This window comes from Rhinatrema bivittatum, chromosome 11 (assembly GCF_901001135.1).
Source record: "Rhinatrema bivittatum chromosome 11, aRhiBiv1.1, whole genome shotgun sequence".
In the NCBI taxonomy this organism is placed as follows: domain Eukaryota; kingdom Metazoa; phylum Chordata; class Amphibia; order Gymnophiona; family Rhinatrematidae; genus Rhinatrema; species Rhinatrema bivittatum.
The window spans coordinates 36,029,401-36,056,472 of NC_042625.1; the positions used below are offsets into that span (position 1 = coordinate 36,029,401).

General features: G+C 44.4%; 1 protein-coding gene across 1 annotated transcript in view; it reads left to right on the forward strand.

Annotated features, from left to right (window-relative positions):
- DNAH10 (dynein axonemal heavy chain 10) overlaps nt 1-27,072 on the forward strand; it is a 952,322-nt gene that overhangs the window by 380,050 nt on the left and 545,200 nt on the right. Inside the window, 5 exon segments of the mRNA XM_029571350.1 lie at nt 2,568-2,779; nt 3,903-4,024; nt 4,027-4,058; nt 21,915-22,148; nt 22,279-22,401. Coding sequence (XP_029427210.1) covers nt 2,568-2,779; nt 3,903-4,024; nt 4,027-4,058; nt 21,915-22,148; nt 22,279-22,401 — 723 coding nt within the window.

Genomic DNA, 27,072 nt, shown 5'->3' on the forward strand with positions numbered 1-27,072 from the left:
GCTGGCAGGGAGGCAAACCCAGGAGTCTGGACTGATCTGTGGTACTACAGGAATGAAAATTAGCAGGTAACCAATTTTTCCATTAAGGTGGCAGTGGTTCTAACCTGATGGGCTTTTGCTGGTCTTGATAGTGTGTACTTTATGCTTGAATATCAATGAGATATACATTGTGTAATCCATCTAGACAAAGATTGCTTCTTCACAGAATCTACTTTTCTATTGACATCATAGGATACAAATAGTTGGCATGATTTTCTGTATGACTTAGTTTTGTTCAGAAAGAATAAGAGTGCCCTTCTATAATCTAATGTATGTAAAGCTTGTTCAGTTGATGTTCTATGATGTTTTAGAAAAATATTAGCAACATTGCAGCTTGGTCAAGATGAAATTGAGATACTACTTTCAGCAAAATCTTTAGATCAGTTCTAAGTATTTTTGAATATTTGAGTGTACCGTGGGTAGATAATTAGAATCTGTTCACTTAAAGGTGAATTTTAAAAAACCCGACACTCCCATTAATTAGGTAATATGCGAATAAGTTAGGCTTGTTCGCACCAAGGGGTAAATTTTAAGAAATTGCGCATGGGCATCCATGTGCGCGCGCTACCATGGCATGCACGCATGGATGCCCGATTTATAACATGTGCGTGCTAGTGCACGCATGTTATAAAATCGGGGGTTGGTGCACGCAAGTGAGTGCACAATTGTGCAACTTGTGTGCGCCAACGCCCGCAGTCTTCCCCCGTTCCATCCCAGGCCGCTCCGATTTCGGAGCGGCCTTGGAGGGAACTTCCTAACCCCTAACCTACCCTCCCTTCCCCTAGCCCTATCCTAATACACCCCCCCGGCCTTTATTTTACCTCATGTGTGTGCCTCTGGCAAATGGCCGCTGTGCCGGAGGCCTCTGGCTCTGCACCCTCCCTGCCCCTTTTTTGAAGCCCCAGGACCTAGACGTAAATCCTCTGAAAATCCGGGCCCATGCATATTTTAAAAAGCACATAAATGCTGCAGTGTGCACATATGAAACGTTTCCAAAACAGGGTGAGATGTGGGCAGGCTCTGGGTGGGGCATAGGCATTTCTGGGCCTGGCCAAAAGATGCACACGTAAATGCTTATGCACCCTAGTGTAGACCAAGTTCCTTTGCCATTTAACTTTATTTCTGCTATGGATGAGGTGTAAGTTATAAGAGAAAAGGATCAAGCCATTACTGAGGGGTTTAAAGGGTCTGGGGTAACTATGGGGGAATGTAGGCTGTCAAACCAGGGGGGTTTGGACGACCTAGCTGTTAACTGGGTGAACTGGTGGACAAACTGGTAAATTAGCAATGGAGTGGGTGTGTGCCCCTTGTAAAATACCCCGACACTCAATAGAAGCAGGATTTGCATGCCCAATTAAAATTTGGCACACATGGTGCGTATGACCAGGCTATTTATAACATGCATGCAGATTATAAAATCACCACATCCCTGGTTGCGGGCTGACATACCTGTACCAATGTGCGTTGGTTTGAAAGCTACCATTTTTTCTCTTTGTGCTGTTTTGGCAATTAGTAAAAGTGTCTTCCATGAGACATTTTAAATCTTCTGTAGCTAGTGGCTCATGTGGGGATGTTTACCACAGGATTTAAAAGGTCTCTTCCTTTTCTTCGCTGATGAAGCTTTAGATTATATATTTTTTTTAATTCAATCAAAAATTGCCGTTATGACGAGAGAGAGAAAATTTTCAACTATTTGCACGAGCGGACAAAAAAAGACTGAGGGAGGGTTGCATGGTGATGGCAACATGTGAAGTGCTGCACACTTCCCATGTTACTTTTCTCTGAGCTGAGAGAAAAGTAACTGATTCAGCCCCATTGCATGATGTCACCCAACTTGTATAGCTGTTGCATGTCCACGGAAAATGTAGATGCATACTTTCCCTTTAAAAATTGCCTAGGGCAAAAGTATCTGCAAGGCTTTATCTCTCCTTTTTCTGGGGGTTATTTTATTACATCCTGCATGAATTAGCCTGCAGATACATGTGTAAGTTACACAGTTTTTCACAAGAAAAGTATGCACATGCTTTCCCTTGAAAATGATTTCACAATTACACCTGCTAAAACATCTGCACAAATTTCCTATAAAAATTTGCATACATGGCCTTCCCCAACCCCACCCTTAGGAGCATCTCCTGACAGTCATGACATACACCCATATATTTACCTGCATATTGGGTAGGCAGTTTTATAGCAAGCCATTTCTATGAATAAAATGCTTTCTCTCCGTGTAAACGGTTTTGAGAATTATGTTCCCTGTGAGTACTTTTTCTCTGCAAAACCGCACAGTGTGTGTAGTCTCCCCTGACCTAACCTATCCTCTGAGCCCGCCTACTTTTCCCATGAGTAGTACTTGTGTTTTGATCCCTGTTCCTACTTTTACTTGTAGAAAGGGTGAGCAAACGCCTGAGTAAATGGCATTTGAAAGTTTCCCTCATTGTCTTTTAGTCCTTATTCCTTTTTTTAATGCAGAATGTGTGGTGAACTAGATTATTAATCCTTCCTTCTGCTGTTTTGCTTATGTTTTATAGATGGCTAAGGAGGAATGGTCTCAGACTTTGTGGGCAAATCTAAATGTTCAGTTCCTACAGGAAGGAATTGATGGTTTTCTGAAAAGTCTTAGAAAGCTGCCCAGAGATGTGCGTAATATGCCAGTGGCCTTTTATCTAGATCTGAAAATGAAAGAATTCAAAGATTCAATTCCATTGCTTCTGGATTTGAAAAATGAAGCCTTACGAGAAAGGTTGCAATTCTTTTCATGAATTTTCTGTACATTTCTTAAATGTATATAACGTAATTAGAGTATAAAAGTTTATGCAAATAGTAAGTAGGACTGTGTTCTATGCAGTAGAGCAATTTAACATTGCACTTAAAAGAGGCGATTTTCAAATTCTTCGTCTAGGTGCAAAGTATCCATGGTACCTAATTTTCAAAAATGACCGTGGTCACAAAGGATCTGTGAATCTAGCACCTGATTTTTGTGTGGGTGATATTTCAATGGGAAATAATGTATATAGAGTTAAAAATATAATCTACAACTGTTACTTTTTTCTTCCCTGTCCTAAGCAGGGAATTCTAAGTGCAGTGATCTCTCAATCCAGAGGGATTTAAAGAAGTTTGTGCATATCTTGTTATTAACACTTATTTTTATTATATGTAAAAACTAACTGAAAATAATTCCTCAGTGCATTATCATCTTTGTTTCACTATTCTAACTCTACACTATTATGGATGCAACTTTCAAATAGGATGCGGGCGTGCAAGAACATTTTCAAAGGGAAACCCATGTGGGGTTCCCCTATAAAAATCCTGCTGGCTGTAATGAGCAGGTCCAGTGTACCTGCAGGAAGCATATTTGGGGCTTTCAAAATGAAAGCTTCATGCCTACGTTCCCTCCCTGACCTCTCCCTGCCCCTTTCCTGTCCTTATTTTGGTGTGGGTAGAAGTAACATCGCAGGTATTGTGAGGGGAATATGAAGTGGGGGAGGGGAGATTTTTATAAAGGGAAACGGTTGTTTACCCTTGTAAAACGCTTTGAAAATTACCCTTTCCATGTTTTCAGCTCAGGGTACAGCTTTTACTTCTGTCAACGTATAGACTAGACCAGTGGATCTCAAACCAGTTTTTGCCCTCCCGCAACCAATTGAATTTTCAGGGCATTCCTTATGAATATGCATGAGATATATTTATAAGCACTGTCTCTGATATATGCAAATATATCTCATGCATATTTTTTAGGCATGTTCAGAAAACCCAGCAGGTTATGGGAACCTCAGAGACTGATTTGAGCCACAGTACTGTAGCGCAATGTACTTCTTTCTCTGTAAATGACTATTGATAATGGAATGTTGGGTACATTATTTTAGGCATTGGAAAGAACTCATGGCAAAAACAGAAACCAGTTTTGATATGAATCCTGAAACATTCACTTTAGAAAATATGTTTGCCATGGAGCTGCACAAACATGCTGATGTCATCAGTGGGATTGTGCTTCTGCTGTCAAGGAACTTAGCATTGAGAAGGTAATGATTCCTTTTCTTTTTTTTTTTTTTTGCTTGAAATAAATCTAGAAATTATAATCTTGTTGGAAGTGAAAACAGAATTGTGTTTTTAGTTGCCAGTTCTGAGAGAATACTTATCATTGCAGCCATAATTGCTGGTGACCATGGTGGGTACCTTCTATCCCCAAAATGCTAGAAAGCTTCAAAGTTGACTCTATCTCTCTAGATGCTCTTGGGTGGTTTTGAAAGGTTAATCAGATGAATATGGGGATGAGCTTTTAAGTTATCAGTGGAAAGTGGACAGCAGTAGCAGTGCTGATAATGAGGATGGCACTGATGCTGTTTGCTAGTAATGGGGTCATGTTCATGTCACTCCTACTGATGTGGTACTGAATCTTCCTGGTCTTTCTGCCACCGCTGACATCATCTTCAATAAAAAACCCGCATGTATTAGGACTTATTAGAATACCAGAAAAAAATGTTTTTGAGACCTTATTTATAATCATTGTTCTCTTGTATTTTTAGTCCATTTTCTTATTTATGCATCTAAAATACTCTGAAGAAATGAATTATTATAGAAACTTATCTTGTGAACGTTATATCAAAGAGTTCTTTAAAGTACGCCAATATTAGAAGCCTTTCTAATACAACAATATTGAAAGCCCAAAGCCAAACACAATACATGTTTCGAAAAATCTTCCTTCCTCATGGGTTTAAAGAATGGCCGAAAAGTGTGGCAATTTGCCTACAAAAATATAAAATGTAATAACAGTTATGATAACAGATATTATCCCAGGACAAGCAGGATGATAGTCCTCACATATGGGTGACATCATCAGATGGAGCCCTGGTACATAAAAACATCTGTCAAGAGTTTCTAGAAACTTTTGGCTGGCACTGTGGGCCTACTGAGCATGCCCAGCAAGCCATGATATTCTCAGCTACAGGGGTCTTCCTTCAGTCTCTTTTTTTCCACCTTGCTGTAGCAAAGCAGTTCAGGAGCTCTGGAAAGAGAATTCCCTCACATTTTCTCAGAGAAGAAAACTTTTTCTTTTCACATTTTCAGTCACATTTCTCTCATAATTGGGTCTCCCTTTGACATAGTCTCAGTGAGTACATTTTTCAGATAGTTTATGATCGATTTCGATCATCCCACTGTCGATTCCCTCCGGTCATCGACCGTTATTAGCCATAACTTTATCATGGCATCGGGGTTTTAAAAAATGTCTGGATTGCAACCGGACTATGTCCATTACTGACCACATTATGTATGTGTTCTCTGCCTGGGATCAGGCCACGACGTCCGGGCTTGCTCAACCTGTGCCAGATGGACACCGAAGGGCAGGCGTGCCCGTTTAGAATAAGATGGAAGAATTATTCAAAAAGATTCCATTGTCATCGTCGACGTCGTCCCCAAGAGTTACTCCTCCCTCGGTAACCAAACATCGAGGTGAAACACGGGCCAATGACCATCCGTCACCGGCACTGTCGATATCAATGATAGCTTTGTCTTCGACATCGAAAAGTCATTGGGAGAAAAAGCGGCATTGTCATCGATCCATCGACCCAGCGGATGGTAAACCATCGACGTCAGGATTGAAATTCATCGAGCCGATGCCCAAGAAAGTCCGTGTACTAGAGCCAACTCCACCGGCTGTACATGAAGAACCGTGGCACTCTCCACCGGGCTCAGTGTCAGAGGAAGTGCCACCATGAATCATCGTGGAAGTGCCAATAGCGCCAGCAGTGCCTTCCCCAGTGGCAGTGGATACTGCACCGATTTCAAGGGAAGAAGTGACTACTTTAGTCCAACAGGCTGTCGTTGAGGCTCTGAAGAACCTACAACCTCTGACAGTGCCATCGGCACCGGCACTGACACTGGCATCGGCATTGGAGCAGTCGATTTTTCAGCCTTTGCTGAATAGACTCGATGCCTTATTACAAGCTTTTCCGCCGTCACCGACGGCACCGACTCCATCGAGGCAGCCATCGATGCCGATACCCCCACGATGACTCCAGCCATTCCAGCTCCCAGATCATCGGAGGATGACGACGGAGACTCCGATTCTGCCCCAGGACCATCGGGGCTCCATCGACATCGAGTCCCGAAGACACCCTCGATGCCTTTCAAGGACACATCGATCATGTCCAACCAGAAGACGTTGACTTCCCTTATCCTCAATATACACCTTGGAAGGATGTTGACACGGACACTGAGTCAGAAGAACTGCAATCAGAGCCCTCTCCACCAGAGGAGAGAAAGAAATCCCCTCCAGAAGATTTGTCATTTACAAATTTTATCAAAGAAATGGCAGATACAATTCCATTTGAATTAATCACAGAGGAGGATACTAGACATAAGGCTCTAGAAGTACTGCAGTTTGTGGATGCGCCAAAAGAAATTATGGCTATCCGAATCCATCAAGTCCTTTTGGAATTGCAACAATGAATGTGGGAACACCTCTGCTCAGTCCCTGCAGTGAGTCGGAGAACAGATACCACTTATTTATTGCAGCATGCTCCAGGATATCAGAAACCCCAACTACCTCACCATTCAGTAGTGGTAGAATCCGCTCAGAAGAAGGCTTGAAAACAAAAACCTCATTCTTCTGTCCCACCAGGAAAGGAGCAATGATTCTTGGACACCTTAGGGAAGAAGGTCTATCAAGGGTCCATGCTGGTAGCACGTATTGCGGCATACCAGCTGTATGTGACCCAGTACCAACGGAACTTATGGAAACAAGTACAAGGTATTGTGGACAGCCTCCCACAACAACATCAACTACCTTTAGCTACATTAGTTGACAAGGGGTTAGAATCTGGCAAACATGAGGTGAGAGCAGCCTATGATGTCTTCGAAGCATCAACTCGTCTATCTGCTTCTGCAATAAATGCGAGAAGATGGGCCTGGCTTAAGGCTTCTGACCTTAGACAGGAAGTCCAAGAATGGCTTGCAGATCTCCCTTGTGTTGGAGACAATCTTTTCGGGGAAAAGATCCAAGCTACGGTATCTCAGCTGAAAGACCACCATGAGACTCTCCATCAGCTATCAAAATTGCCAGCAGATCAGACAACTTCCCTAAGGCGTCCACCACACAGAGACTCGAGGCGACCCTTCTACAGACCAAGAAGGTATTACCCTCCTGCCTCTTCAGCACGTTTATGCCGTCCCTCACAGAGAGGGCTTCCACATCAGCTGAAGCAACAAAAGACCCAGCCACCACCCCAAACTGGACCAGTGGCGGATTTTTGAACCGTGCCAAGAGAACAGTTGCCTCTTTCTCAACCCTATGCCCTCCCTACCAGTCGGAGGTCGACTTCATTATTTCCAACACCAATGGAGTCTCATCACAAAAGATCAATGGGTATTAGCCATACTAAATCGGGGATATCGCCTAAAATTCAATACGATACCCCCGCAATCTCCTCCCATTCCACTTTGGTCAAATATTCTCATCACATCTCAACTCCAAGTAGAACTGTCTACTTTGCTGACCGCCAGGGCCATCGAACCAGTGCCCCGGTCTCAAAAAGGCAAGGGGTTCTACTCCCGCTATTTCCTCATTCCAAAGAAAACAGGTGGCCTTTGCCCTATCTTAGACCTCCGAAATCTCAACAAATTTCTACACAAAGAAAAGTTTTGGATGGTATCTCTGGGAACCATCCTTCCATTACTTCAGAAGGGAGATTGGCTCTGTTCTCTGGACCTTCAAGACGCTTATGCGCACATACCAATTTCCACACAACATCGCAAGTATCTACGATTCGTAATGGGAAAGAATCATTACCAGTACCGAGTCCTACCATTCGGACTGGCCTCTGCTCCTTGAGTATTCATGAAATGCCTAGCATTAGTGGCTGCACATTTAAGAAAAAACAGCATTCATGTTTTTCCATATCTAGACGATTGGCTAATCAGAAGTCCATCCAGGCAGGGAGCTCTCTCTGCCTTGAAAATCACAATATCACTATTGCACCTTCTGGGATTTCTCATCAATTATCCAAAATCCCACATCGAGACGTCTCAACTCATCACATTCATCGGAGCAGACCTCGACTCCACAGTGGCGAAAGCTTCCCTTTCAAGCGACCGTGCAGACAATTTGGCACGACTGGCAAACATTATGAGTTCGCATCCGCCCATCAAATTCTAGTGCTACTAGGACACATGGCCTCGACAGTACATGTCACTCCTATGGCGAAGTTAGCCATGAGGAGAACTCAATGGACTTTGAAATCTCAATGGCTACAAGCTTTCTAACCACTGTCGTACACAATTCAAATCACCAACCAGTTACGTCTATCGCTCCACTGGTGGACAAATGAAACAGCGTTGAAAGCTAGTTTCCCATTCCAACAGGCAAATCTACAAGTCATCCTGACTACAGATGCTTCCAACCTGGGATGGGGAGCTCACGTCAACAACCTTCAAACACAAGGGACGTGGACTACGCTTAAAAAACAGCATCAGATAAATTTCTTGGAACTTCGAGCAATGAGATATGCCCTTTATGCCTTCAAAGACTGCCTCTCAAACAAGACTGTGCTGATACAAACAGACAATACAGTAGCAATATGGTACATAAACAGGGAGGCACAGGCTCTTATCTGCTCTGCCAGGAAGCAGTACAGATTTGGGCTTGGGCTCTAGAGCATTCCATACATCTCCGAGCAACTTATCTGACGGGCATCAAACGGTCGATCTCAGTCGACATTTCAATCCCCACGAATGGTCACTGGACCACGTTTAACACTGGGGTCGCCCAACCAAACTGAACCACAAAGTGGAAAGGTTCTGCTCCCTCCACGGACGTTGACAAACAGTCCCCAGGGACACATTTGCTCGCCCCTGGAACACAGGTCTTCTATATGCGTATCCTCCAATTCCACTCATAGAGGTAGATCTTTAAACAATACGCGATCGCGTATTTTTGTTTGGCGCACCAGGCGCCAACAAAAGTACGCTGGATTTTATAAGATACGCACATAGCCGCGCGTATCTTATAAAATCCTGGATCGGCGCGCGCAAGGCTGCCGATTTTGGGCAGCCTGCGTGCGCCGAGCCGCGCAGCCTGCCTCCGTTCCCTCCGAGGCCGCTCCGAAATAGGAGGGGACTTTCTTTCGCCCTCCCCTCACCTTCCCCTCCCTTCCCTACCTAAACCCCCCCCCCCCGGCCCTATCTAAACCCCCCCACCTTTATCCAGGGATTTCCGCCTGCTGGAGGCAGACTTAAATCCGCGCGCGCCAGCGGGCTGCTGGCGCGCCAAGACCCGACCCGGGGGCTGTTCCGGTGGGCGGCCGACCATATCCCCCGGAACGCCCCCGGGCCGAAACCACGCCCCCCAAAAGCCGCATCACGCCCCCGAAACGCCGCGTCATGCGGCTACGTCCCCGACACGCCCCCCCCCCCCCCTTTTCGAAAACCCCGGGACTTACGCGAGTCCCGGGCTCTGCGTGCGCCGGCGGCCTATGCAAAATAGGCGCGCTGGAGCGGGAGGGCCCTGCTCGCGTAAAATCCGGCCGGATTTACGCGAGCAGGGGGCTTAAAATCCACCCGATAGCGAAAACACTCTCGTGAAGCTACAGCAGGACAGAAGGGACAATTATCCTCAAGCCCGTACTGGCCTCGGCAAGTATGGTTCCCCATACTCCTCGACCTCTCGATCTCACAACCAATCCGCCTGGGCACAGGAGCCCACTCTCATCACTCAAAATCAGGGGCAATTTGCGTCATCCAACCTGACAACTCTTGCCCTAACAGCTTGGATGTTGAAAGCTTGATTTCTGCAACCACTTAATCTTTCAGCACAAGTCTCTCAAGTTCTAGTAGCTTCACGAAAGACTTCCACATGTAAATCTTATCACTTTAAGTGGATTAGATTTACAAAATGGTGCACACAAAAGGGTATAGAACCTTTCTCCTGCCCCACTTCTTCTTTGCTAGATTACCTGTACCACCTGTCGGATTCTGGTCTCCAGACATCCTCTGTTAGGGTACACCTAAGCGCCATAGCGGCATACCACAAGGGAATAGGGGATGCGCCAATAACAGCACAACCCCTAGTAAGTCGGTTCATGAGGGGCTTACTTCTTCTTAAGCCTCCCATTCGTCCACTGGTCACTGAATGGGACCTGAATTTAGTACTAAAAAAGTTTATGCGCTCACCGTTGAGCCTCTACACTCTTGTGAAGAAAAATTCCTTATAATGGAAAGTGCTTTTCTTAGTAGCCATTACATCGGCTAGAAGAGTCAGTGAGTTGCATGCTCTCGTTACATACTCACCTTATACAAGGTTCCTGCATGACAGGGTAGTCCTTTGCACTCACCCCAAATTCTTACCAAAAGTAGTGACAGATTTTCATATCAATCAGTCAATAGTCTTGCCTATGTTCTTTCCTCGACCTCGTTCTCACCAGGGAGAGAGAGTCTTACGCACCTTGGACTGTAAATGTGCACTAGCTTTTTACCTCAACCGCACAGCAGTCCATAGGAAATCCACCCAACTCTTTGTTTCTTTCGACAAAAATAAACCAGGAGTTGAGGTAGGAAAACAGACTCTCTCCAACTGGCTAGCAGACTGTATTGAATTCTGTTATGAAAAAGCAAAGATTCCTCTCCAGGGGCGAGTAAAAGCACATTCAGTAAGGGCTATGCCCACATCAGTAGCACACTATCGTTCAGTGCCCATTCTTGACATATGTAAAGCTGCAACATGGAGTTCCCTTCACACCTTTGCAGCTCATTATTGTCTGGACAAAGAAGGACGACAAGATTCAACCTTTGGACAATCTGTCTTAAAGAACTTATTTCCAGTATTACTCCAACTCCTTCTACATCCATCCTGCTGTGATTCAGGCTGCCTCATTTTTTCCAGCAGTACACCGGTTGTGCTTGTTGCACAAGTTGTATGCTGTTGGTATAATATAAGAATGACTGTTACGCAACCCCACAACATGTAATTACACTTTCTTTTCTCACCCCTACAAATCATATTCCACACTAGACTATTTTCTTAATAGACAAGCAACTGGTTGGTTTGATCAAAGAAGCAGAATTAGGAAATATTATATGGTCAGATCATGCACCTATCTGGATTATACTGATCATTGGGGAGACGCAGGCCGGGCACCAAGTTTTGGCGTTTAAACAATAGTCTTCTAGAAGATAACACCTTTGTGAAGCATTTGAAAGATGAAATCCAGACCTTTTTAAATAGCAATGATAATAGGGAGGTGTCTCCTGGGACCCTGTGGGACAATTTAAAGGCCTATGTGAGAGGTTTAATTATTGAAAGGGCTGCAATGTAAAGAAAGATAGAGATAAAGAGCAACTAGTATTAATGGAAAAAATTAATAAATTGGAAATTTGGCATAAACGCTCTCCTGATGAGCTTACCCTAGCGTGCCTGAAGGAAGCAAGACGGGCTTTACATAACTTAGAGCTAGGTAAAATTGCCTACCAACTAGAGCGGTTAAAACAACAGCATTTTGAGTTTGGCAACAAAGCAGGACGACTACTAGTGAGGAAGTTAAAGGAGAAGGATGCTCAGACTCAGATTACCAAGATCAGGGACCCTCAGGGAAATTTTGTGTACTCACAGGCAGATATAGGGCACCGATTCACACACTTCTATCAGACATTATACGATGCCGAAACTCAGTGCACCCCACAGAACATAACACAATACTTGGATGGTGTAGACACAGCAAGGTTACCTCCTGAGCATAGGGACAGGCTCAATGCTGAACTGACTGAAGGAGAAGTCCTAAGTATTATTAATCGGAAAAGCCCCAGGTCTAGATGGGTACACAGCTAGATATTATAAAGTATTTAGCGCCGAATTAATAACTCCCCTAGTGAATATGTATAATGCCCTACGGTATGATGGATTGCTTGCACCAGCAGCCAACACAGCAGGCATCACTGTACTGGCGAAACCGGGGAGGGATCATACACTCTGTGGATCATACAGGCCGATCTCATTGATCAACATAGATCTTAAAATACTGGCCCGAACCTTAGCAGTGCACCTGGGGAAGGTGGCGCCACTTTTGGTGGCAGTTGATCAGTCGGGGTTTATTCCTGGGCATCTAGCGTCGGACAATGTTCGTCGGATGGTTGAATTGATGTGGTGGGCTCAGAGTCAGTGTATCCCGGCAGACCTACTAGCAGTGGATGCCGAGAAAGTCTTAGACCACGTGCATTGGCCATATCTTTTTCAGGTATTGGAGAGTATGGGACTGGGCGATTCATTTATCACATGGATTCAGAAGTTGTATGGGCACCCACATGCTAGAATAAAAATCAATGGTGCATATTCGGACCCTTTGAGGTTAAGCGGGGTACTAGACAGGGCTGCCCCCTGTCACCTCTTTTGTTCGCTCTCTCGCTTGAGCCGCTTGTGGCACAAGTGCGGTCTCATAATCAGATAAGGGGAATCCGTATAGGAGCGTCTGACTATAAGATGTCGCTCTTTGCGGATGACTTGTTATTTACAGTATTGGATCCTGGTACATCCTTACAAAACCTTCTGGAGGAACTCAATGTTTTTGGAAGATATTTGGGTTTCAAAATTAATGCTGACAAGTCTGAACTATTGAATGTTTCCATGCCAGTGGAACAGTATGCCGCAGTGGGGGGTCCCTACCATTCCAAATGGCTAAAAATTATATAAAATACCTTGGGGTCAAACTTGGCTCTAACCTTGATAATTGTATCATCTCAACTATGGTTCTCAGATACAACAAGACAGGGATAGGTGGGACAGATCAGATATCTCGTGGTTCGGCAGGATTGCGGTGATTAAAATGAACATGCTACCTCGATTTTGCTATATGTTTCAGACCTTACCGGTAGAGGTACCAGAGGGAACGATGCGTATTTGGCAGAGAAAGATTTTTCCTTTTATCTGGAAAAGGAAATCTCCCAGGGTGTCTAGACAAGTACTTTATAGGGACAGAGAGGGACCCAATATACCTAACTTACTCTGGTATTACTCAGCTATCATGTTGGGGGTGGTCATTAGTTGGCACGGGAAGGGAGCATAGATTAATTTAGATTCTTTAATATCTTTAAACGCTAATTTAAATAAATGACATTTCGAGTGCTTTTTAAAAATTCTTTGGGATCTGAGATGAGTCTAATGTATGGTGGAAGGTTGTTCCAAGTAATGGGACCTGTGATGGAAAATGCATGTCCACAAGTAATGGATAGTCTAGTGAGGCCGCTTTAAAAAATAATAAAATAAAGAAAGGAAAGAGAGTCGGCGAGCTGTTTTTTCTATTGGAGCGGCTCCTGCTGGCCTGTGTACTCGCATTCTCCCAGGTTCCAGAGGCAAGTTTTCATCCCTCCTGTGCCTCTTACCTCAGCCATGTCACGTTCTTCATGGTGCACAGCCTGCGGGGAGCCGGCTGTGCGGCTCTCCCACGAAGACCTTTGTTCTCTGTGCCTCCCTAGAGAGGAGGGTCCATCGACCGCAGCGGGCAGGCCCGCAGCTCAAGCCCGTGGTGCAGGACATCAGCAAGTTGAAGGAGGGGAGTCGGCCTGACCCATTCCCGCTGAGTATGGGAATGGCAGCCATTTTAGATTCCTTGGCTGCCATGGTGACTCATGCAGCAGGGGGAGGGGATCCTCTACTTTCTCTTCCTGATTTGAGCCCTGAGAGTCCTCAGGGCTCCTTGCCAGACTCTCCCGCAAATTTGGGGCCCCCCCCGAGGGGATTTAAAGGACTAGGCCCCTTTTACTACCGACTTTGTGCTGTGATGCACAAAGCCTATATGGCCAGCCTTTCCCAACAGGGTGACCCAGGGGCTCATACAATGTGCGCAGAGCCCCCTCCTTGGAAAGTCCCCAGGGGGACATCTCCGCAGGGGGCTACCAGGATTCAGAGGCTCCGAGATCAGGGGATCCTGCCTTGGGGGCCTCAGACTCGCCAGATCTCCCAGCCCCGGATCCGCTGGAACTCCCGGGCCCTGACCCTCCCCGGTTCCATCACAATGAGGAGCCTGAGAGATTCGTACCGGTGGAAGGTGATGACCCGAGAGTACTTTGTTTGTTCCTGAGGGATGAGTTGGATCCGCTGATACTGCATGTCCTTACCGAGTTGGGGATTGTGCCCCCTCAAGAGGTTCTCGGGCACGACTCAGTGGACACGGTCCTAGCAGGCTTACGTAGTCCAGCTAGGGCTTTTCCTTTCCATCCCATGCTCCTGCAACTTATGTTCCGAGAGTGGGATACTCCGGAGGCGAGCCTGCGAGTGGGGTGAGCTATGGATAAGCTCTATCCCCTGCCTGATGAGTCCTTGGAGCATCTCAGGTTCCGAAGGTGGATGCTTCGGTATCAGCTGTCACCAAGCGGATGACTATTCCAGTGGCAGGAGCAGCAGCTATAAAAGATCTCCAGTACAGGAAGCTCGAGGTCCATCTCAAAAGGATTTTTGAGGTGTCTGCGCTTGGGATCAGGGTGGCGGTCTGTAGCATTCTGATGCAATGAGCAAGCCTGAGGTGGCTCCAACAGCTCAGTGCTAGGGATCTTTTTCCTCAGGAAGCAGAGCAGACTGAGCATTTAGAGGTGGCAATGGTGTATAGTGCAGATGCCTTATATGATTTTCTCCGTACCTTGTCCCGGACTATGGTGTCAGCAGTTTTGGCCAGGACACGCCTATGTCTCTGCAACTGGTCTGCCGATGTCTCTTCAAAGTCTCAGCTGGGAGCACTACCTTTTGAGGGCAAGTTTCTCTTTGGAGAAGATCTGTAACAGTTAATAAAGTCCTTGGGAAACAATAAAGTTCATAAGCTCCCTGAAGACAAGCCTAAGGGCCCCAGGAATTTCTTTCCTTCCCGCTCTCGTTTTCGGGGTCAGCGTCGCTTTCATCAGAACAGGACTCCTTCCTTTGAACAGCAGCAGCCATCTGCGAGATCCCAGGCTTGTTCTCACTCCTTTTGTGGAAGCAGATCTACCCGCAATGGAATTACCCAGGACCCTTCGGGATCCAAGTCCTCCCAATGAGATAGCGCTGACCCATTCCTCCGTCCCACTTATAGATGGTCATCTCTCCCTGTATCATGAGGAGTGGGTCAAGATAACGTCGGACCAGTGGGTTCTAAACATCATAGAACATGATTACGCTTTAGAGTTTGCTCGGCCTCCGCGAGACCTGTTTTTGGTTTCTTCCTGCGGATCCCCAGTGAAGAAACAGATAGTGAAGCAAACCCTCTGCCGGCTGCAAGATCTTGTGGCCATTGTTCCCGTTCCCCCGGACGAGTACAGGACCGGGAGATACTTCGTGGTCCCCAAAAAGGAAGGCTCTTTCCCATCCGATTCTGGACCTGAAGAAGGTGAACAAAGCCCTCAAGGTATCATGTTTTCGTATGGAAACTCTGTGCTCTGTCATCGCGGTGGTGCGAGGTGGAGAGTTTTTAGCTTCACTGGATTTGACGGAGGCATATCTGCATATCAGAATCCACAAGGATCATCAAAAGTTTCGGCGCTTCATGATCCTCGGGAAGCATTATCAGATTCGGGCCCTCCCGTTCAGGTTGGCGACAGCTCCTCATACCTTCACCAAGGTAATGGTGGTGTTGTGGCAGCTCTCCGGTGGGAGGGGATACTGGTTCATCCATATCTGGATGACTGGTTCATTTGGGCGAAGTCAGAAGACCTTTGCAGGCTGGCAGTACGCAAGGTGTTACATCGCCTATGCTCCCTCGGTTGGGTCGTCAATCATCCCAAGAGCCACCTGCTTCCTTCCCAGGTCTTGGACTTCTTGGGAGCACGATTCGATACTCAGGTCGGCAAAGTCTTCCTCATGCAGGAACGGATTGTCAAGCTGATGTCTCAGGTTCAACTTCTCTTGTCACTGCCAGTACCCAGGGTCTGGGATTACTGGAAGGTTCTTGGCTGTATGGCATCCAGTCTGCAATTAGTCCCCTGGGCCTTGCTCATATGAGACCTTTACAGAGAGCTTTGCTTTCCTGCTGGGATCTAATGTCGGAAGAATTCGAGGTACCTTTGCCACTCACGGAGTCCGCCAGGTCCAGTCTTGGTTGGTGGCTTGTCCTCGACCATTTGAAGCGGGGTGTGGACCTAGAAGTACCTCAGCGGGTGATTGTGACTATGGAAGGCAGTCTTTCCAGTTGGGGGGCTGTGTGCCAATCTGTCAGCCCATGGCCAGTGGTCACAGGAGGAGGCGCAATGGTCCAACAATCGCCTGGAAACAAGGGAAGAGTGCTTGGTGTTGCAGAGATTTCTGCCTCTCATCCACCATGGGCGGTGCGAGTCTTGTCAGACAATGCAACGACGATAGCCTATATCAACCGTCAAGGCAGCACAAAGAGTCGTCCAGTAGCCTTAGAAGCGGAAAAGCTGATGGACTGGGCGGACTACATCTAGTCTGGTTGGCGGCCTCTCACAGAGCCGGGGTCGACAATGTGCAAGTGGACTTTCTAAGTCGTCAACGTCTGGACCCTGGAGAGTGGGAGTTGTCCTTGGAAGCAATGACTCTCATTTCTTGTCGGTGGGGTACTCCCCACTTGGATTTGATGGTGACTCAGAGAAATGCAAAGGTACCGCGCTTCTACAGTCGCAGAAGGGAACATGGGAGAGAAGGAGTAGATGCCCTGCTCCTTCCTTGACCCCGCGATGTACTGCTCTACGTGTTTCCTCCATTGAATCTCGTGGGCAAGATTCTGAGAAAAATAGAGATTCACCCAGGGACGGTTATCCTCTTAGCTCCGGAGTGGCCCCTGAGACCATGGTTTGTGGACTTTTGTCAACCTGGCTGTGGACGGTCCTCTGCGCCTAAGTCATCTTCTAAACCTACTGCGTCAGGGTCTGGTATTTTTCGATCAGGCGGATTGCTTTTGTCTAGCGGCCTGGCTAATGAGAGGAGGCAATTGAGAAAGGGTATCCTGAGGATGTTATATCCACTCTCTTACTAGCGTGGAAGACTTCTACTTCTCTTATGTCCGGGTGTGGAAAGTATTTGATTCTTGGTGTAGCGAGCAGGGGGTACTCCCTCGTATGGCTTCGGTACCACAGATCCTTGCTTTTTTACAGAAGGGTCTCAGTAAGGAGTTATCCTTTACTTCCCTCCAGGTGCAAGTTGCAGCTTTGGGGTGTCTCTGAGGCAAGGTTGAAGGGGCATCTCTGGCAGCACACCCTGATGTGGTCCGTTTCCTGAGAGGTACGAAGCATTTGAACTCGCTGGTACGTTCCATGTGTCCTTCTTGGAGTCTTAACTTGGTGCTCCGGGTGTTGTGTGAACCTCCTTTCGAGCCCCTCAGGAAAGCTACTTTGAAGGATTTAACTCTCAAGATGGTGTTTTTGGTAACTATCTGCTCCGCTAGGAGGGTCTCTGAGATTCAAGCCCTCTCCTATCTGAAACCATTTCTACAGTTTTTGGATTCCTGGGAATCGCTAAGAACGGTTCCATCCTTTCTCCCGAAGGTTGTCTCTTCCTTTCACGTAAATCAGTTGGTGGAACTTCTGGCCTTTCCAGATTTAGAATGAGATTCTCCTAACACTAAAGAATTGCAGCATATAGATGTTAAATGGATTTTCATGTGTTACCTTGAGGTCACTAATGCCTTTCGGGTTTCGGATCATCTTTTTGTTCTGTGGAGCGGTCCTAAGAAAGAAACATAGAAATGATGGCAGAAGAAGACCAAACGGCCCATCCAGTCTGCCCAGCAAGCTTTGCACTTTTTTTTTTCTCATACTGTTAGTCTTGGCTCTTAGTAACCTTTTGTAACCTTTTGGTTCTATTTCCCTTCCACCCCCACCATTAACGCAGAGAGCAGTGTTGGAACTGCATCTAAGTGAATATCTAGCTTAATTAGTCAGGGTAGTAATCGCCGCAATAAGCAAGCTACACCCATGCCTATCCACTTACCCAGACTATGTAATTCACTCCTTGTAGGTTGTTGTCTGTATATAGATCCACTTTTCTTCATTCCCCCTGCTGTTGAAGCAGAGAGCTATGCTGGATATTCATTGAAAGTGAAGTATCAGGCTTATTTGGTTTGGGGTAGTAACCACCATAACAAGCAAGCTACTCCCTGCTTTTTTGTGAATGCAAATTCTTTTTTCCACATTTCCTCTTGCCGTTGAAGCTTAGAGCAATGTTGGAGTCACATTAATCGTGTGTATGTTTATTGAATAAGGGTATTATCTCCAGGCAGTAGCCATCATTCCCATGAGCCACCCACTCTTCATTCACATCCTCTAGACTTTATGGATCCACAGTGTTTATCCCACGCCCCTTTGAAGTCCTTCACAGTTCTGGTCTTCACCACTTCCTCCGGAAGGGCATTCCAGGCATCCATCACCCTCTCCATGAAGAAATACTTCCTGACATTGGTTTTGAGTCTTCCTCCCTGGAGTTTCAAATCGTGACCCCTGGTTCTGCTGATTTTTTTCTGACAGAAAAGGTTTGTCATTGTCTTTGGATCATTAAAACCTTTCAAGTATCTGAAAGTCTGTATCATATCACCTCTGCTCCTCCTTTCCTCCAGGGTGTACATATTTAGATTCTTCAATCTCTCCTCATAAGACATTTGATGAAGACCATCCACCTTTCTGGTCGCCCTTCTCTGGACCGCCTCCATCTTGTCTCTGTCTCTTTGGAGATACGGTCTCCAGAACTGAACACAGTACTCCAGGTGAGGCCTCACCAAGGACCTGTACAAGGGGATAATCACTTCCCTTTTCTTACTCGATATTCCTCTCTCTATGCAGCCCAGCATTCTTCTGGCTTTAGCTATCGCCTTGTCACATTGTTTCGCCGACTTCAGATCATTAGACACTATCACTCCAAGGTCTCTCTCCTGCTCTGTGCACATCAGCCTTTCCCCCACCATCGAATACAGTTCATTCAGATTTCCACTCCCCATATGCATGATTCTGCCCTTCTTGGCATTGAATCTCAGCTGCCATATCTTCGACCACTCTTCCAGCTTCCTTAAATCCCGTCTCTCTCTCCACTCCTTCCGGCATGTCCACTCTGTTGCAGATCTTAGTGTCGTCTGCAAAAAGACAAACCTTACCTTCTATCCCGTCTGCAATGTCGCTCACAAAGATATTGAACAGGACCGGTCCCAACACCGATCTTTGCGGTACACCGCTTAAAACTGCTCTCTCTTCAGAGAGAGTTCCATTTACCATCACACATTGTCTTCTTATGTTCTGTCCATCAACCAGTTTGCAATCCAGGCCACCACCTTGGCACTCACTCCTAAGCTTCTCATTTTATTCAAGGCATCTATAGTTACCATATAAACTATACAAGGCCTCTATAGCTACCATTGCCCATTGGTTGAAAGAGGCTATCGCTTCCGCTTACATTTGCTGCGGACAACCAGTTCTGGATGGTCTAAAGGCTCATTTGATCCGGTCCAAGCTGCTTCTTGGGCGGAGACCCAGTTAGTGTCGCTGCAGGAAATCTACAGGGCGGCGACTTGGAAGTCTCTGCACACTTTTTTCAGACATTATCGTTTGGACATCCAGGCACCGGACATCGGTGGTTTTGGGAGCAGTGTCATTCTCCAGGTCCCACCCCAATTAGGGAAGCTTAGGTACATCCTAGCAGTCTGGATTGATCCGGGTACATACAGGGAAAGGAAAATTGGTTCTTACCTGCTAATTTTCGTTCCTGTAGTACCACGGATCAGTCCAGACGCCCTCCCATTGGGGTGGGGGGGGGGGGGGGGGGGTATTCAGTATTCTAAGTCCGCACGATTTGTTTCTATTCACAGCAGTTTCTGTCTAGGTTAAACATACGGATACGGCAGAAGATAATAAAATACTCCAATACTACTCCTTGCCTGTAAATAGTTTATTATTGTTCTTGTCCTTGCTTGATCTAACCATTGGTTTTAAATAGTTTGTTCTGCTTTGGTAATGTTTATACTGAAGGGATGCAAGTAGCACACCGCACTAAGAGGGGGGTGCTCTTCAAGTTTTTCTCTGTCTCCATCTGCTGGAAGGGAGGCAAAACCCAGCAGTCTGGACTGATCCGTGGTACTACAGGAACAAAAATTAGCAGGTAAGAATCAATTTTCCTCTGTCACTTCATCCAGCAGTTGGAGAAAGAGTCCTTTTTTTTTTTACTGACTGACTGGCTAAATTCAGCTATTAGACTGCATGTTCCTCAACGGGAACTGAGATCTGCCAACAAAGGTTTGCTTACAATTCCCACAGTAAGATCTGCACACCTCAGCAAGGTAAGAGACCGTGCGATATCAAGTGCAGGTCCAAAATTATGGAATACCTTACCACAAAACTTAAGACTTCAGTCTAAATTAAGAACATATAACAAGGACCTAAAGACTTGGTATTTTCAGCAAGCATACGGGATTAATTCATAAGACGCATTTTAAATTGCAGATTGAGAGTTAATGTAATATTGTCTTATTTTGTTTTACTGTTTCCTTTACTGTTTCTATTTTAAGTAATGATTTTTAGCTACTTTTAGTGAGATTTTATTTTATTTGTATTGATTGATTTGATGTAATTTTATTCTAATCTATTCTTATTCTTATTGTTTTTATAGTATTATTGTGTAAACCGTACAGATAGACATGTTCCCTCTATAACGGTATAGAAAAGCTGTAAAAATAAAATAAATAAATTACTACAATATGCATAGAGCTTGTATAGTCAGTGTACTACTGTTAAAGCTAAATTATAATTTCCAAAATATGCTCAAAATATAATCTTAAAAATAATTATTAGCAAATTCTTTAAAATTCTGAATTGCTTCTTTCAAATCTTAACCTTTTCTTTAAGAAGAAAATGTTCCCCTTTTATAACTATTCACTTGAGTCCTATAATCAAAAATCTCAAAAATATAATTCATTATTTACAGATAAACTTAAATAACTTTCAGTAGTAAAAACTATAAGTTTTCCCAGGCAGGTTTCCTGACTGGTTATGTAGAAGTAAAGGAAAGGAAATTAACAGGTAAGTCAGAATTTCTCCTTCCTTTTCCTTCTGCTCCACCAGTCAAGAACAGCAGCTGGATTCCAATATGCTCTTGTCTGCAGGTAGCTTGTGATGTCTCTGTTGTGCATGCAGGAAGTCTGCTACATGTCCATGGGAGTTGAAATTGGAAGCAAGGAAGGGAGGGAAGGAGTCATGGTTCATTGTCAGTAGTAGCATGGTGAGAAAACCACCTATTCAAAAACATTGATTTTTTTTTCCTTCACTTCACAGTTGATCAATTGTGGAGCTGCACTAGGGCCTGTGGGAGCCATTGCTGGCCCGCTAGCCTTACCTTGAAGAACATTGCCCTAGTGGCTCAGAATTTATTTATTATATTTATTTATTTATTTATAAAATGTATATCCCGCACCTCCAATACAATTGGACCCAAAAAACAAAGCGGTAGCCGATCCAGTGAGCTGTGTAACAGTGACGACAATAGGAATCGGATGATAACAAGCCCTTTATTAAACGCCCGACTCTGGCGAGTTTCGCTCCCTTGCACAGAGCTGCCTCAGGGCAATTCATTTTGCCAGGACTTGATTTGATCAATGCAGAAAATATCGTATTGATTGTACCTTCGGTGCCGATGTGTTCTCACTCGAATAGACTTTCTCTAATCAGCATAGTATTGCTACGTAATAGCTGCTTAGAAGTCAAAACGTTCTGTACATGACAAATTTAAAATGACGAGCCGTATCTTAGCCTCCAATACAATTATCCAGGGTGGATTACAGGTTTAATATTCATAAAATACAAATACACAAATAAAAAAATAATGCAAACTTAATCACTTAAAAGCATTTTGGAACAATAAAGTATTAAAATTCTTTCTAAAAACTTTTACATCAGACTGTCTTCTCAGAATCTAAAACTTGTTTTCTTTTCACAACCAGGGTGTTAAAGAAATCATAGACACCTGGGAGAACATGAAATTTGTGGTGCAGAAGTACATAAAGGGTACTCAGGAACGAGGTTATATTTTGGGATCTGTTGACGAAATTCTTCAGAATCTAGATGACAATGCTGTGAATCTACAGAGTATATCAGGAAGTAGGTTTGTGGGCCCTTTCCTGCCTACAGTGCAGCAATGGGAGAAGTCGCTTTCATTAATTGGTGAAGTTATAGAGGTAAGAAAGAAAGGGAATGGTTGGGTATTTTATAGATGTTTCTTGGGTGTGAACACAGTTTTGTTTTTTTTGTTTTTTAAATATGGCTTTTAGTTCATTAATTGCGGTTGTTTGATGTATTTTTATTTAGGTATGGATGATGGTTCAAAGAAAGTGGATGTATCTAGAGAGTATCTTTATTGGTGGCGACATAAGATCTCAATTACCAGAAGAGGCTAAAAAATTTGATAACATTGACAAAGTATTTAAAAAGGTAAGTATTTGACTTGCTTTTTGTGTTATAATAAAGCAACACACATTTGTTATAAGCTGTAACACTAATGTAATGTTCTTATATTTAGAACAGATCTTACATTATCATTCCTTGTCCTTTTGATCCACCAGTCAGCAACATGTGGCTTTAGTTGCCTCCTCCAGCAGTTGGAGGCAGAGTTGTTGTTTGAATGACATCACCTGCATGTATGTCATGCACGGAACCAGATACAGCCAGTGTTCTCTGCCTCCTGCTATTTGATGAACAGTTGTGGACAAGCCTTGACCTGGTTTTTTAACTGAAGAGAATTTTTATGACTATTTCATGGTTGAGACATAGCCCTTAAATTTGTTTTGAGTCAAATTTATCTTAATGGACCAAACTCTTGTAGATTGTTCTCTGCATTGATGTGAGCCAGGACAACAAAGCAGCTCACTACCCATCTGATGGGGTTTGTTTTCTCTGGGAGAGCATTACATGTGTAGTTTGAGCAGGACCTTTTCAAAAAAAGAGATCGTCTGTTTACTCTCTGAGGTGAAATGCTTGTGGAGGCCAAGCTCCTGCAATTGATAAGTCTTGCGCGAAGCGTGCCGTTGACAGTTTGAAAGCTCACTACCTCTTGTCAGGACCCCAAGCAAGCCTACTAACTCAAAGGCTTCCATCCCAGCTCCCATCCCTTGATTGTGGTAATAGGTTGAGCAATTGACAAGGGGAGGTAACACTTTTGTTATTCAAACTGCCTTTAACCTTTTTCAAGACAGAAAAAGAACCAGAGCTTTCAGCTGCTAAGATAAGTCATACAGGCTATGATTTAAAAAAATAGAAAAAGGAAAGGGAAAAGATACCTTCAGCTTGTATGGGAATGGTTTTCTAAGACTAGGAGATATTTTCTGAGGATTGCCATGTGCCAGTTCACATGTCTGAGTGCTGTGCTCTCTGTGACCATTAAAAGGCAGCAGTGTCGGACAGCACATAGTGTTCAGCTTGCAAACGCGATGATAAAACAGAGTACATCAAACAGAGAAAGTTTACAATCTGGGGTCTTACTAGCCTCAACATAGTGCATAAGTATTTTTTAAACTCACAGAGACATTCCCAGAGAGAAAGAGAGCAGCTAAAGGCAGTTTCTTCTCTTGTGTCAGGGATGCTGCCATCTTGAGTGCTCTTAAGCAGTTACAAGCTCTGCACAGCTCTATATGATTAAAAACTAGGACCCGAGCCAAGTAAGGCACCACACAGAGGTGGTGCCTTACTTGGCTCGGGAATTCAGAAGGAGCCTTACTCCTTCTGAATTCTCTATCATTGATTAAAAGACCAGACCGGTGCCTATCAGACGATTTTGATCAAGGAGGGGACTGTAAGGTTCGGGCTCACATCAGGAGATCTTCAGCATGCCGTGGGTGGTATGAGACAGCGGCCTGCAAGGAGCAGCGACAAAGCACAGCTAAGATGGCGGCTGTTGCAGAGGCCCCTAAGATGATGGCAGAAGTTTCCAATGAATTACTCCAGCAGATCTCCCAAAGCACTTCCTCGGCATTGGATGCGCGACTAATCATGATCCAAGCCTCTATGAACTACTTAAAAGGGACCCTGGAGGGGCAGGCGAAGCGGCTGGATCAGGCGGAGCAGGTACTCTCTGACCATCGGGACTGGCTGGCAGACTCCGAGAGGCAAGTGGCGATACTATAAGCTCAGCACAAAGATCTGTAGGAAAAGCTGGAGGACCAAGAGAATTGGGGAAGAAGAAATAATCTTAAAATAATTGGGCTACCGGAATCGGTGCAAGAGGGGGAGCTGATAAGGTTTGTGGAAATATGGCTCCCTGGCGAACTAGGCCTGATGTTCTTGGAAGACAAGATACGTTGTGAACAGGCTCATCGGATGGGACCGCCTCGCGAGGCAGCGACTCGATCCCAACCAGTCATGATGCACATTCTTAACTGGACACATTTATTTATTTATTTATTTATTTATTTATTTATTTACAGTTCTTATATACCGCACAATGGGTAGGGAACTATCCGTCTAGGCGGTTTACACATTAATACATACACAAATAATATTATACTAACAATACGTTGACAAATAGATCATAAACATATACAATCATATTAAAATCATAAAATAAACGTAAAATACAAAGGAATATATGTTATGATAAACTTAATACATATTGTAAGCCTGAGTAAAAAGGTGGGTTTTTAGTAGTTTCTTGAATTCTGTACGACTAGCAGTTAGACGAATATGTTCAGGCAGTGAGTTCCAAAGTACTGGACCGGCAACAGAAAAAGCTCGTTTACGGGTGAGTGCCAAACTGACAGATTTTATAGAAGGTACTTCAAGTATACATTTATCAATAGAACGGAGTTGTCGAGATGGTCTGTAGATTCGCAATAAAGAGCATAACCAGATGGAATTGGTATTATAAAGTAGGTTATGTATTGTAGTTAAAATTTTGTAAGTGATGCGATATGTAATTGGTAACCAATGCAGATGTTGTAAAACAGGAGTAATGTGTTCTGACCGTGGCGTATTGTATAACATGCGAGCAGCTGCATTTTGTATTAATTGTAAAGGACGTACAGTTGCTTGTGGTAGACCAAGAAAGAGAGCATTGCAGTAGTCTAATGAAGATAAAATTAAAGCCTGTGTAATCAGTCGAAAGTCGTTGGGAAGAAGAAGGGGTTTGAGTTTCTTTATCATATATATCTTGAAAAATGATTTTTTTACAAGTTCAGATATGTGTACCGTCATTGATAGTTTAGAATCTATCGTTACACCTAAGTTTTTTGCATGTGATTTTATGTTAATAAGTTGATTCTGGAAGGTAAATGTTGATGGTGGTCGATGAACAGAGTCAGGTACAGTGGATAAGTAAACTAATTCTGTTTTATTAGTGTTTAATTTGAGTCTGTTGTGGGAAAGCCATGTTTTTATTATAGATAGGTATAGGTGTAAACAGAGAAAATGTTTTTGACCAGGAGTCGGTAAAAGGAATCGTGAATTGTATATCATCTGCATTAAATTTTGAAATTGAGGTCAAGTGCCTGCAAGCAGGCGGCAAAGAGGTAGTAGATAAGATTAAATAAAAGAGCTGAAAGTGCAGAACCTTGTGGGACACCTGACTTGGTAGTGTACCAGTTAGAGTAATATGGACCAATGGTGATTTTTTGTTTGCGATTGGATAGAAAGGATGTAAGCCATTGTAATGCGAGATCTGTAATGCCAATTTGAGATAACGTGTTGCGTAGAATATCATGGTTTAGCGTATCAAACGCAGCTGAGATGTCGAGTAATACTAGTAAGTAGTTGGAATTTGAATCAAAGCCTCTAATAATTGAGTCAAAAGATGATATTAACAAGGATTCTGTACTGTGGCCTTTTCTAAAACCGTGTTGATTATTGTGTAATATGTTGTTTTCTTCGACGTATTCAGATATTTGATGGAGAACTACAGATTCTATAATTTTTGCAATGGATGGCAAAGAGGCGATCGGTCTATAATTAGTTAAATCATTAGGATCATGATTTTTTCTTTTGGGAATAGGAAGAACAGATGTTTGTTTTAAAGAATCTGGAAAAATTCCTTGGGATAGTGAGGCATTTACTATGTCTGTAATAGCTGAAGCTAAGTGATCTTTAGAGTCCCTGAGTAGGGTTCCTGAACAAGGATTAAAAGGGCTATGTGATGGTTTGGATTTTGACAGTATATTAATTATTGACAGTATATTAATTATTGTTTTATCGGTAACTGCAGGAAAATTCTGAAAAGTATGGATCAATTGAGGGGAAACATTTTTTGGTATGGGCAATAAACTAAATTCAGCTGAAATGTCGTCATAAATCACAGCTACTTCGCGCTTTTCGCCAGAAATTTTCGGTGGAATATCAAGGCCATAAAATATTGCTCTTCAACGACTTCTCTGCAGCCACGGCTGCGCAGCGGAAACAAATGTCACCGGCTTGCTCAGATCTATATAAAAGGGAAATTACCTTTGCCCTTCTATACCCAGCAAAATTGTAGGTACACCACGAGAATCGGGTTCTTTATCTTAACTCGAAGGAGGAAGCCTCAACTTTCCTGGCATCGCTGGATAACCCTGGTGTGGCTTAAATAGGAAGATTGGGTCCTTGTGGAATGCTACAATATGACTACTTGATTAAAGTGGTGAGGGAGGCCGTCCTTATGTTCTCAAATGTGGGCAGAACGTTCAGCTCTCTTAAGTTCAGTTCATGTTATTGTACATGTAGACCATGTTTCTGTTGGTTTGCATAGTTTCTCATTTTGAGAATGTGCAGTACCAGCCTGTGACCATTTGGTCCACCGTGGAGAGTATGTTCTATGCTTGGGCGGCCTATACCTATTGAAAGGCCTCTAAATTTCTGTTGGTCTGAAGCGGGGGAGGTAAGGAGGGGGGCAGAGGCGGGTACTTCTCCTCGTCTGGACGATGGCTCTGGATTGGGATGGCCCCTGTGCCTCTTGGGACATCTGTAAGGGTTGCATGGGTGTATGGATGTGGTTGTGGCTGTGGCTGTGGACTGGGCTGTGGTGGGGAGGGATGGGGGGGGGGGGGGGAACAGAGGGGAGACTAGACAGAGACCAGGGAATAATGCTATATGTAGTAGATTTTCGGGATCCAGAGGCTCAGGCTGGGGAGTCCCAGGATCGCT